Source organism: Ammospiza nelsoni, chromosome 2 (genome assembly GCF_027579445.1).
Source record: "Ammospiza nelsoni isolate bAmmNel1 chromosome 2, bAmmNel1.pri, whole genome shotgun sequence".
Taxonomy (NCBI): Eukaryota; Metazoa; Chordata; class Aves; order Passeriformes; family Passerellidae; genus Ammospiza; species Ammospiza nelsoni.
This window is the reverse complement of record NC_080634.1, coordinates 63,330,071-63,343,594: the sequence shown is the minus strand read 5'-3', so window position 1 is coordinate 63,343,594 and position 13,524 is coordinate 63,330,071. Positions and strand designations below refer to the sequence as shown.

General features: G+C 38.4%; 1 protein-coding gene across 3 annotated transcripts in view; it reads left to right on the top strand.

The window, feature by feature from the left end:
- Positions 1-13,524, top strand: part of DIAPH3 (diaphanous related formin 3) — a 203,317-nt gene that overhangs the window by 9,519 nt on the left and 180,274 nt on the right. For 2 of the 3 annotated variants that reach the window (XM_059466391.1, XM_059466392.1), the window contains exon 2: positions 13,061-13,234. In XM_059466391.1, coding sequence (XP_059322374.1) covers positions 13,061-13,234 — 174 coding nt within the window. Of the gene's footprint in view, positions 1-2,633; positions 2,667-13,060; positions 13,235-13,524 lie in introns of all 3 variants that reach the window. The other variant, XM_059466390.1, reaches the window with a different exon arrangement.

The window sequence follows — 13,524 nt, the reverse complement described above, 5'->3', positions numbered from 1 at the left end:
TGAACATTAGGGTGTAGTTTGCATGGCATTTCTTCTCCTCTATAAAGTCTCTAAATACATCACCAGTGTTGATATTTGATGCTGGTTAAGTAGATTCTTACTTAAGGACCTACTTTTTGCACTTGCCTTCAAACTAGGCTCCACAACTTTTTATGAAAGAAATGCTAATATTTTCAGACTTCTGTACTCTAGGTATTCAGTAAGATGAAGACTTTGAGAGGAGGCTCATATCTGTATGTTGAATTTGTTATACTGTTTTGGTGCCCTTACTTGTTTGTGTGGTAGTCTTTTTTCACTAATTACTCAGATGATTTGGGTCAGTGAGGTGTTCTGATATACAAAATGGGAAGATTTTCACTCGTTACCATATTAAATTACACTGCTGAATTTCATTACTTAAATGAAAAATAAAATACTGGCTTGAACTATCCCACTAACTTCTGTCTTTTTCAAAGAACAAAACCTGAATCTGAAATTGCCTGGTTACCTGCAAGATGATGGTGTCTTGTATGGAGCAATTTCAAAACATCTAACATCTGTTCTTAAGTGGAAATGAACCTGATGTTGTTGCTTTCCTGTGTACATGGGTTTGACGTGAATCTTGAATTTCCACTCAAAGCATAGAATGCAGGTGGTTTTCATTCTAAGCAGATTATGTAATCTCCTGCCATGCTAGAGGAGCTCCACGATGGTATTTGTGCATTGCTTAAGGCTTAGTGATTTAAGTCATCTGTATGAAAAAGGAATAAATTTTCATGTTCTTGTCTACCTAGTTGCACTGTCAGACCATATGTTAGTGTTTTCTCTTGCAGTTTTGCTCACTTAAGGATAGAAGTATTATACCAAACCTTGGTAAATGAAGAGTCATGAGCTTTTGCAAATGACATCAGTTAACACTTTTACTGTCTTTGCAGATAATTAGCAGAATGGGAAAAACAAGTGATTAAACCCCAGTTCTATAGCAGTGTGTGATGCAAAAGTCTGATCTACCCCTGTGGCAGGAGAGCACCAGGGAGAAGACTGAGATACAGATCTTCAGTCTCCTGGTTGGATTGGAATAGTTTATTTCATTTATTTCAAATCCTCACTTATTAGAACATGGAATGGAATTATCATAAAGGTCCAGTAGTGACCTAGCACCTTTTTAAGCAATTATTTTGTTTGTAGAACATAGTGTGTCACTGAATGTTGTGTTTCTTTGCACCTTGTCTTTTATTTTTAACTCCATAACCATTTATCAGACACTTCTTCCTCAGTTTCTTGACACTTTTCAGACTAGACCTATTGTGTGATAATATTTGACTTAACACATATTGTTCTTTAATTCTGAGGGATGAGCCAGAGAAGATATCAGAAGTAATGGTCACAATCATAGAACCGTTAAAGTTGAAAGCCTCTGAGATCATCATCATTAACCTAGCACCACTACTTTTGCTGCCAAACTCAAGTGTTACGTCTCTGTCTGCCTTTTGACCACTTCCAGGGATGTTGATTCCACATTTCCCTGGGCAGCCTGCTCCAATGCCTGACTACCTTTTCAGTGAATAATTTTTTCCTAATATCTAAGCTAACCTCCAGTGGTTTAACTTGACGCCATTTTCTCTTGTTCTATTGCATGTTAACTGAGGGAAGAGACTGACCCTTACCTTGCTAAAACCTCCTTTCAGGTTGTAGTCAATTGTTGTTGTCTTGGTGAAGAGTTTCCAAATCTGTTAATTAGGATATAGTTGTTGACAGTTGCTGTAGCTGTGGCCAAGCTGTGTACACTAGGCAGAGAGGGGAATCTAAGAGAAGGGTAAGAGTCTACCTCAGTAAGTCTCTGACTTCACATTCTTGACATTTTCCTGCTTAGTCTGTTCTCAGCCTCCTCATAAAAGTGATACATGGGATCCCTGCAATACTGACTCATCCGTTGCCAATGTTCTGCTCTTTGGTTTTGTGCAAGAGCTGTACATCCTGACACTTGCTGTGTTTGTAAATATGCAGTGGAGAGCAAAAATTGGTTCAGAAACTACTGTTTTGAGTGATCTATAGATTTTTTTGGATGCTGCTATTATTAAATGCTTAGTTCAGTTTCTGCTCACAAGTTCATGTTCTGCTCGCATTGCTCACATTACACAGAGGCTTTACTTGAGACTTTTCAACAATGTGAGTAGTTTGAGTGTTCAATGTGAGTAGTTTGAGTGTTGCAGCTTGATGGATAGTTTTGAACTCTTGAGGAGCTCTGTGTTCTTCTATTGAGTTTGAAATCTCTGGATGATTTGTTGTCAGCCATCTTGAGAAGACGCATGTCTTGTATCTGAATTTTGAATGTGCAGGTCGTCTGTATATTTAGCTATAAAGCATAATTTAGTTATGAAATATCATCAAACATAACTTCTTTCAAGCTGTGTTTGGTTCACAGTCTTTTGATATTCTGTTGGAGGATCAAATGGAAGATTTTTAAAATCTGTATAACTTGCTGTGCATTGTAAACCAGCAAGGTACAACTTGCCAAGAAACTTGGTTAATTTCAGGCGTCAGGATTCAACACTATTTAACTTGCATGTGATTTTGAATTAAAGTAACTATAAGCTTATTTTTTTTTTTTACTGAACAATTTTGACATGACTGCTTTCCTGTTTGATTTACAGCACTTAAATATCAAGACACTGACAGATGATGTGGTAAGACAACTTCAGTTTTGCTTTGGCTGGGCTAAGCAAATAACCTTACTGCTAATGCAATAAAAATAACCTTACTAATACAGGAAACTATCTTAACTTTGAGGATAATTTAGTTAATTGGCAAAGTCTCACTGCACTGGTAATTAGCTGTAACATAATCAGTATGAGTAGCAAAAATGTATGGATGGCTTTGAAGTATGCTCTAATCACAGCTAAATGAGCCTGACACAGGTAATTGTGCCAATCTACATGCAGTATAGTTAAGATATCTGTGATTGCATGTTTAATATCAAAGTTACTTAGGCTGCATGGCTAGCTTAAAATAACATGTTTAACAAAGTAACATTTGCTTGTGAAACTCATTATTGCTTGCTCAAACCACTTTAAGTATATTCAGTGTCATGTTTAATGCTGTTTCTCAAATTTGATCAGAGATGAGTTCTGTATCTAACCACAAACCAGATTTTTTTCTTGCTCTTGAAGTTACCTATTTCACTTCCTGTACTATTCTTTTGTGCATAATATTTTTTTCTTAAAATACATAATTTTACAGAGCCTTTGAATTTGCCTAGGAAGTAATGTTTTGTCATCACCTGAAGATCAGCTGTTATGACTTCAGTGCTATACAGAGTTCTTGCTAAAGTACTTCTGTGTGTAGCTAGGAGCTGAAGTGCAGAGAGATTTATGTCTGTCAGTCTTAGTTTTACTTAAATCATCTGTTTCTATTTCTTTAGCAGAATTTCATTGGATGGAAATCATGATTAAGAAAATTTGAGTTTGACTGGCTGATAATACAAGTTTGATTGTATAAACTTGTGTTTATCTTGGAAGGCTAAGAAAATACTATCAGCTTTCTGAAAGTAAAAGTATTTTTTGGTAACTAGAAAACAAGTTTTGAATAGTGTAATGTAAGTGTTGTAGTCGGGATACATGAGATCTTACTGTTTGTTTTTGTGAGGTGCATTTTCTTCCTTTTAAAGAGGCTAGACTGCTGCATTTTTTGCATTTTACACAGCTTATTGGACTCGTCCAGCTTGTAATCGTAGCCTCAAAAAATTGGCAGGTTTATTGTTCATTTTGGGAATAAGAACAAAAAGTCTGCCATTCCTGTAGTAACCAAACTTTTCCCCAACTCCATAAATTTCTCAGAGCATGAAAAAGGCCCCTTCACAGAGTAATGAAATCTCATTTGCAGGGTAGTACCAAATTGTTCATATGAATATATATTTTTGAAAAGGGGAATGACAGCTATTTAGTAAAAGGCTAACAGTTAAATAAATTACAGCGCCACAACATTTGAGAACTTTTAAATACACGTAAGGGGGGATATTCTGTTTACTTGCAGCATCATCCTGGAATGAGGGTACGCTTTCAAATGAACACTTTTTATTCCTCTATTTCACTTTTCTGTTGGTTTAATCTTTCTGTGTGTGATTCTGGGACAAGAACAAAATTAGTAGTAAGAGAAGGTAAAGAAATTGAAGGTTTAAGATAACTTGATTTTGTAGCTTTCAATGAAATAATAGATTTCCTTTCTTCTCATGGGCAATCTCATGGGCAAGTAAGTTAACTTGCATGTTAACTTACTGCTTCATTATGCTTTATGAAATATTTATATTTCTGAACCCATTTCTTACAAATACAGTCGTATTTGTAAGTCGGTTAGTGACCAGGAACTTCTTTTGTTTTTAAATTCACGTGTGTTAGCAGCATGTTGAGAATCTAAAAATGCAGGCTGTTTTTCAATATCTAAATTGGATTATTTGTGAGATGCTGATGAATTGTCTACTTTTAGTGATAAATCCTCATTAAGTTCAAAAACCTTGGTTTTTACACATGTGCTTCTTTTAGCTTGATTGTTTGCTATCTGAAAAGATGGCAATTGCATTCTTGCTCCACAGAGGAATGGAAAGCAGGTAGCTGAGATATCAAATTATCTCTCTCAAGTGCTCCATATTCCAACAATCACAGAATCATCAATGTTTGAAGATACCTTCAAGATCATGTAGTTCTACTGTCAACATAGCACCACCATAATCACCCCTAAACTATATCAAGTGCCACCTCCAGATGTCTTGTGAGCAGTTCCAGAGATGGTTATTCCATCATGCTCCTGGGCAACTCATTCCAATGCCTAACCACTCTACCAGTAATTTTTTTTCCCTAATGCCCAATCTGAACCTCCCTGGATGCAACTCAAAGCCATTTCCTCCCATCCTTTCACTTGAGATGGTGGAAGAGGCCACATCCCACCTTGCTAAGACCTTCTTTCAGGTATTTGTACAGAGCAGTGGGATCCCCCTTGAACTTCTACTCCAACATAAACATCCCCAGCTCCCTCAGCTGCTCCTCATAGGACTTACTTTCTAGACCCTTCTTTCACCAGCTGCATTGCCCTTTTCTGGACACACTCCAGCACCTCAATGCGTTTTTTGTAGTGAGGGGCCCAAAGCTGAACACAGGATTTGAAGAAAGCCTCACCAGAGCATCACCGGTGAGATGGTCACTGCCCTGGTCCTGCTGGCCACACTATTTCTGATACAGGCCAGGATGCCATTGGCCTTCTTGGCTACCTAGGCACATGCTGGCTCATGTTCAGCCACTGTCAACCAGCACCTCCAGGTCCTTTTCTGCTCAGCCATGTTCCAGCCACTCTGACCTCAACCTGTAGCTCTGCAAGGGGCTTTGTGTGACACAGATTCAGGATCTGTCACTTGGATTTATTTGAACATCAGGCTGCTGTCCGCAGTCCATTGATCCAACCTGTCCAGATTCCTCTTCAGAGCCTTCCTGCCACCAAGAGATGTGGTGTCATCTGCACACTAACTGAGAGAGCACTTAACCCCTTAGTCCAGATCACCGATGAAGATATTTAACAGGACTGGCCCCAATACTGAGCCTTGGGGAACCTCACTTGTACCAGATACCAGCTTGGTGTGGCATCATTCACTACCACTCCCTGGATTCAGCCATCCAAACAGTTTTTCACCCAGCAAAGAACGTACCTGTCCAAGCCACGAGCAGCCAGTTTCTCCATGAGAGTGCTGTGGGAAATGGTGTGAAATGCCTCAGTGAAGTCTAGGGAAGCACCATCCACAGCCTTTTCCTTATCCACTGACTAGGTCAAATGATTATAGAAGGAGATCAGGTTGGTCAAGCAGGACCTGCCTTTCCCAAACCCATGCTGGCTGGGCCTGATGTCCTAATTGTCCTGTACATTCTGTATACTGACACTCAGGATGATCTGTTTCAAGACTTCCCCTGGTACCTAGGTTAGTTTGACAGACCTGTGGTTCCTTGGATCATCTTTCCAACGCTTCTTTTAGGTGGCCTTTATGTTTGCTAATTTACAGTCAACTGGAAGTTCTCCAGATAATCAGGACTGCTGGTAAATGTTTGAAAGTAGATTGGTGAGCTCTTTTACCAGCTCCCTCATTATTCCCTGGTACATCCTATCCAGGCTCATAGACTTGTGGGTGTTTAACTTGCATAGCAGATCACTATCCATTTCCTCCTGGATTATGGGGGCTTCACTTGGCTTCCTATCCCTAACTTTCATCTCTGGGAGTTGGGTTTGCTGAGCACAACTGGTTTTGGTATTAAAGACTGAGGTGAAGAAGGCATTAAATACCTCAGCCTTTTTGTCATCCTTGGACACTACACTACCATATGCAAGCAGCAAAGAATGGAGACTCTCCATAGCTGTATTTGCTGTTAATGTATTCATTGAAACTTTTGTTGTCTGTAACAACAGTGACCAGGTTCCAGTTTGGCTTTGATTCTTCTACTTTTTCACCTAACATAACCTTAAAACATCCTTGTAGTCCCCCCAAGTTATCTGACCTTCCTTCCAGAAGTGATACACTTGTTTTTCCTTTTTCCTCCCCTGAGCCTTTCAGCCTGAAGTTCTCTGTTTAGTTAGGCTGGTCTTTTTCTCCACTGGATTTTCTTATGGCATATGGGGACTGCCTGCTTCTGTATCTTTAAAATTTTCCTTATTAAAGTATCTTCAGCCTTCCTGGACTACTTTACTCTTCAGCATCGATTCCAAGGGGCTTTGTCAGTCCATGTCCTAAAAAGGCCCAAATCTGCCTTTCTGAAACCCAAGTAGCAATTCTTCTGGTGCCCATCCTTACTTTATTCAGAATTAAGAACTTTATCAATGTTGTACTCACTGTGCCAAAAATGGCCACCTTGCACCCCATATCACCCACTAGTCCTTCTCTGCTCACAAAGATGTATTGGGACAGCTCCCTCGGTAGGTTGGGAGGGGATTCACCTGGCACCCCAAGCAGGGACCTACATCCATTCTCCCTGTCTCTTAGGTCCCCTCCTGCCTATTGGGGGTGAGGATCTTCCACTTCCTGAGATGCAGTTTGCTGGCATGCCTGTCTCAGTGTTGGCAGAGAGAGAGAGAGACAGTAAGAGTCAGAAAGGTTAAAAAACCTCCATATTAACAGAATTTTATTAAAAGGTATCTTATGTAGACAAAAAAGAAAAACATACTGAAATTCCTTAGAGCATCAAATTATTCTGTTTTCATAGCAACTGCTTTAAATATTAGAAAGGCTGTATAATTTTCAGTATATAGAGAAATAAGATTCAGAGTGAAATATTGTCTATGCATTTAGGATGTGATTGTGCACAAGTCTAAATTCTATAAATTTAAGATTGGTAAAATAATCTCTGATATTGAGTTTATTAGGAATAAGAAGTCATTTTATCAAAGGGATTCTTCTGTGTATCTTGGTTTATGCAAGTCTTGCTCTTCCTAAAATCTCTACTGCTGGCTGTGGAATTTCTCACATACTAAGAAGTTAATCTTGTAGAGCAATTTGGCTGTCAAAGAAAGAATATACTTTTTTAATCTTCTGGAGCTTCAAGGAGGAAAAATATGTTAAGAGGTCTTTGACTTAGAGTCATTGGAAGTAACTTCTTTGATCTTTTGAGAAGTATTTCTGCTGGTAAGTGGGTTACTTTAAGTTCCAAAGATACTGAAATAAATTGTTGCAACCCAGTTCATCCTGTTGGTTGCCTATCCAGTAGGAATAATAATTATTTCAAGTCAAGACACAGGATTTGTTCCACTTTGTATTCTCCTTTTGTTCCTTCCTATGTTGTTAATGTTCCCCTAAGCTTTTGTTATCTGTCAGCATCAGGGTTTTACAGCAGACTTTCATGACTGAGCTGTTGGCTTCTGTGACTAAAATGACTGGCAAAATGTCTGTGAGACTGAGTTATTCTGTAGTGCTTGAGCAAATTTTTCAGATGTGAAAATGTGTTTACTGAGTATATAAATAGCAAGCAGTCAAAAATGTGAACTTGAAAATAAAGGGTGGCAGTATGTTTTGTCCTACATATCTATAAGGCAGAGTGAGAGGAACACCCGGTAAAAGAGCAAAAGCTATAAGCAACACTCCTGGCTTTATGCTTTCACTCAGGAAAGGGATATTTTGTACCTGTAGATATTTTATATCAGAACTCTTCTAAAAGACTGAACTTAGTGATCGCCATCAGTGTTTTAATGGTCCATGTATATATGAATATATTTTTTATATATATGTGAATGTGTGTGTCTCTTCATGAGAATGCGAGTGAAAGAAAGAAGGTTCTTCAATGCTTCTAGTAAGGTATTTTAGGTTAAACCATAATAATTCTGTAATGCTCTGTCTTCATAATTAGGTATCAGAAGTTGCGTCCTCAGAAAGACAACCTATGGGGAAGATACCTGTGTCAGGGACCAAAGACGAGTCTAAGGCCTAATGTATTTGGTCTGTGCACATCAACAAGATAATGTAGAAGAACAACTTATTGTTAGTTGGCAGGACTAACCTTCAGAAATGAAACTATGTATCAGGTGGAATTCATCCTGTGAAAGGGGAATGATAAAGCTGTTGTTGGCATGGAGATGTGATCATGGGCCCTTGTGACCTCATCTCATGCACTGGGCCCCATGTGAGACGATGTTGAAACTGGCCACTCCTGAGGGGGAGATGTAAGGGTGGAGGAGAGAGGATGACATGATGCACACGCTGAAGGTGTGTCGCCCTCCTGCCCCTCCCACTCAGGGGCCATGCTCTTATCTCCTTCTGCTCGGCAGCTTCTCCAGCATCCAGGGGTCAGTATGTATTTATTGCAAACACAAGTAATAAAATTGACTTGCTTTGCTGTTCTGAGTGCGTCTTGAGTTTTTTGCACAGGCATTCTCCTGAACCTGTAACAATACCTTCGTACATCTTTCTTCCCTTCCCCTTTCATCCCTTCTCCTCCAGACTGATTACAGTAGCCTTTGAGAATTTTAAAGATTTTGAGTATCCTTGAAACAAACCTGATCTTTCTCTTGGAGCCAGTATATTATTACATATGGTTCAGGTCTTGTTTAAGATCAGACTTTTAATTAAGAACATCACCCAGACATTTGCCCAAAAGCTGGGTAATTTGGAGTGGTGGAGTGTGTGGCACTGTATGGGCCAGTGTCTAGGGCAGTGGCCTGCGTTTAGACTTTACCCCTAGCGAGTGCATAATCCAGAAAAACCAGTAAAAGTTTTGGCCTTGGAAAAGGTATTCTGCCACCCTGGCAATGCAGGAGGATCCAAACCCCTGCAATGTGTTGGGGCCTGGCCCAGGCCTACTGAGCCGTGCCCAGCACTGCCCAGTGCCCTCGGGTGAGAGAGAAGGTCTCTGAATCTGACAGTGAGACACCAAGCTTGCAGCTGTTCTAGTCACCGTGACAGACACTGTGGTTAGTTCACGCCTGATGACAAACAGTGCCACTGAAGCAGAGAAACAACATGTGCTGGTGTCACTTGCCCCTGTACACAAGCAGAAGAAATGTATATGAAGGTAACCTTTCAAAAAAGATTTAGCAAAAGCAGTCAAGGAGAACAAGGAGGTTGGAGAGGGTGGAGAGGAGGAAGAAGCAGGGCTATCACAAGGGCCATTTTCAGTGCTGTTGCTAAGGCCATCACTTACAGTGATAATGTGTTTTTTTTACATGCGTGTGCTGGATTTCATTTTTGAGGAATTTCTTAATATAGGAATAGGTGTTTTGATGTGTTAATTAAGGGAGAGATGAGGGAGGCAGGGTGGCACTGAATTAACACCTTTCATTCCTGCATGCATAGCAGCTTTATTAATAGGTGATGTCTTGATAAGCTGTAGTGCCAAAAATTATTCTAGCAGTAACTGATCCATTGATTCCTGCGTTATCAAATGTGTAAGTTCAATATATGCTATTTTCTTATGGAAAAAGGTATAAGAAGTCATCACTAAGATCAAAATCAGAGCACAAAAAAATTTACTTTCTAGGGACCTAATTAGAAAGTGTGATGAGTCAGAAAGTTTGTATTGTGGATCTCTGTGTAACTTTGACTTTTCAGGGCCATAAAATCACTTTCTTATTTCATGGGCTTTCAGTGGAATAATAGTCAGCCTATGAAATAAGCCAGTAAAACCTTGCCGTTCATTCTTGATGGTTGCTTGATTTTGGCTCATACAGATATTTTTCTGACTTTTCTAGAGCACTGTTGCTGTATGCATCTATATGTATCCATTGATAAAATAAATACCAAAAAATAGAAAAGATGCAAGGTCAAACCTGCTTTAAACTCTAGTGACACTGTATCAAAGCTAAGCTTAGCTGTAGCCTGTTGGTTAGCCTGATTTAAAATGTTTTGGTGTAACATGGAAGATTATTGAACTTTTTTTTTTTTTTCGTTTCCTCCTCTATGCACTTGGATCGCCAGCAGCATCAGTGGTAGATTTCATTACACCCAAGCAATGAAATTTCTATTCTTTCTGTATAGTGCTTTCTGTGGACCATGAAATTATTTGCCTGTGTGGAATACTGAGAAGTATTAACTTTTCTGAAGCACTATCAATGTATAATTCAAAAGGGAAGTATGTAGAATATCCACACTCTACTGTGCAAATCTTGTTATGAATTACCTTTTATTAATGTATGGGAATCTTCTTTTTAGGTTGCATTGTTTTAAATTATTTAAAATAATTAGTTTGACACATTTTTAAATGTATTTATAATCCTATTATCTCAATTTATCTTAAATGTTCTGTCTGATCAAATATATTCCAAGATGTGCTTTACTCCTCTAGGATGAGTGGTATAAGATTTGGTGAATATGGGGAATGTAAAGGTTACGGCATAATGTATAATGATGCAAAACATCTACTAGATATTCAAGAGAAGATTAAAACCAAAACATAAACTAAAACTGGGAACCAGTGAAATATCTCTTTTCAAGGAGGAATAGGCCCTTCTCCCTGAATAAGGGCTGTCTGTTTCTAGAGACCTCTGGCACTGCATGCAGTTCTGCCTGGCCAGAACTTCTGTTGCTGCTGCTGTGTGGAGCAGGAGAAGGAAGAGGAGACACTTGGGGAGCACAGAGAGTAAAGAAGGGACTGAGATTTTTCAGGAGATACTGGAAAAGAAATTTAGGGCTCAGCTGTCTTAAACATAATTTGTTCTCTGTTCACTGATTCATGGGCTGAAATCCGTTATTTAGCCAAAGTGTCTTCCCTTTACACCTGTTTCAAGTCTGTACATGAACCATCTACAAATACAATGGCTTTTATCTTAGGTTATGCACTTTATAGTGAAGATATGGGGGCATGGAGAAGCTACTGGCTAACTCATTTTTTGGAGCAGGCACGCTGCCTTTCATCAGTACTTATGAAAGACATTGCTTGAAAAGAAAAGTATCATATAATAGGATTTTTTTACAATTCCTGTCTAGTCACTTCAGTTTGAAGTCTGGCTTCATCTCCCCATGCTTACCATAGACTTCTGATTTTAAAAGCAGGAAGGGAAATTGCTTCCCAGTCAAGATGTAAGATGGTTTTTGTTACTGATGACTACCACTTCACTTCCAGTGATGTTAGCCTCCCTTTTGCTTTTGTTGCATTCTTTGTCTTCCTGGGTCTTGCCTATGTAATTATTCCTTTAGAGTATGCTCTTCCTCATTGCCTGCTGGTTTGATGTGACACTGAAGGGCCCCATCATCCATGCTGAGCTCTTTTATGTTTATGCTATATTAATTTTCTGCTTTTGCATGTTCTACAACCATCTGTGAGTAGCTTACGATCTATTTCTTTGTTCCAAAAACTGTTTCTTTTCAATTTTGAACTGGAAGAATTAAAGTCTTTATATTTTTCCTCTAAACCTCTCTTCATGGATGTCTGATAGTCAATTCTTGCTTTGACTAGAGTGGAACACTTGTACCCAATTTTTGCTACTGATTTATTTGCTCTCTCTGATCTTAATTCCACAGATGCTATAATAATTTTACTTGTCATTTAGTTTGGTAACTGATGTACTTGTCTCAAGATACTTATCTTAAAGATATATTGAAGCCTCAGAATATTTTTGCATAGCATTCCAAGACAGAAGTCAGTTGATACGGTTGAAATCTTGTCCAAAATCTCTTATGCATCAAAAGTTTCCGTAACTTTCTTTTGTGTTGAGGAGTGTGATGTTGCTGTTCGTATCTGTTCAAAAGGGTGTTACAAAGATGATGATGTAGCACATCTCATTAGGTGTCCTCTGCTTTTGCCTTCTGCCCCCATGTGCCTTAAAACACAGGCTCTAGCATGGAAAATGTGTAAAGCTTCATTTAGTAACTCTTGATCAAAAAGTTGGTAAATATTTAACCAGTTTAAAATCCCACAAACCAAACCACTTTTCTAAAGAAGGTTTTTGGCTCTTGGAAGGGTTAATAAAGCCAGAGTGATTGATGTGTGCTGGGTATTAGTCATAAGGATCATTCATGGAATCATAAACATACTCTATGTAGCTTTAATAGGTGAGTCAATGGTTTCTCCAAAATTAGTTTTTAAATAATTGGAACAAAGGCACTAAATTTTGTATTACATGATGCAAAAAGAAATAGAAATATAAAGAAAATAAATAGAACCGTGTCTTAGTTATGCTAACTTGTCTTTTAATAAAAAGTAGTTTCTTTGCATGTCTATATATTCTGTAGCCATGTTAGGAGTACAGCTGTTTCTGGGTAACTAAAACCACTTTAAAACTATGCTTTTGGTAAATCAGTCTGCTTTCTCATATTCTACATGTAACGCTTGGGAAGAATTCTTCATAAATTGGTTTTGTAGATATCTATTTCTCCAAACTTTCTGTAAAATTCTGATGTTCTGCATGATTTCTTTCTAATGTAATGGGATTCTGGTCGGTTAACTCCAGTGCTAGGCAACTGACCATCATATGTATCTTTAGGAAAAGCGTTTAGAATAAGGAAGTTAAAAAACAGGTAAGCTACCACAGAAAAATAAGGATTTTCAACTTCCAAGAACACCCATGTTAATTAGAGTTACCCAGAATGGAAGCAGTATGTGATATATTACACCTTTTATATTTTCAGTTGGATAGATTTGCCAGTATAAGAATTCCAAGAAGTAAAAAAGAAAGACCTCCTCTGCCACATATGAAGCAGTCACACTCTACAGATTGGTCATCCACACCCATGGACCTGGAGGGTTTTGCTACAAAACCACTGTCGGAAAGGGAAATCATAGCACTGTTTGAAAAAATGATGGTAAGAGTCTTACCGTTTCTTTTACTTAAAGAATGACAACATGGCTAAGTGATAGGTGGAACAGGTATTCTTCTGTGCATGTGTTCTAATCTTTACCTGAATTATTAATATAATTGTTGTTGTGAGTTGTAATTGTGTATTTATTAGGATGTTTCTCAGGAAATAAAGTATTGGATTATTTTTGCAAAATTTTGGTCCAAGTATATTTAAAAAGAAATTAGAAATGAGATTATGCAACATGTTTTGAGGAGGAACAAGAAATGGGGGATCTTTCTTCCTTTTAAGATGAT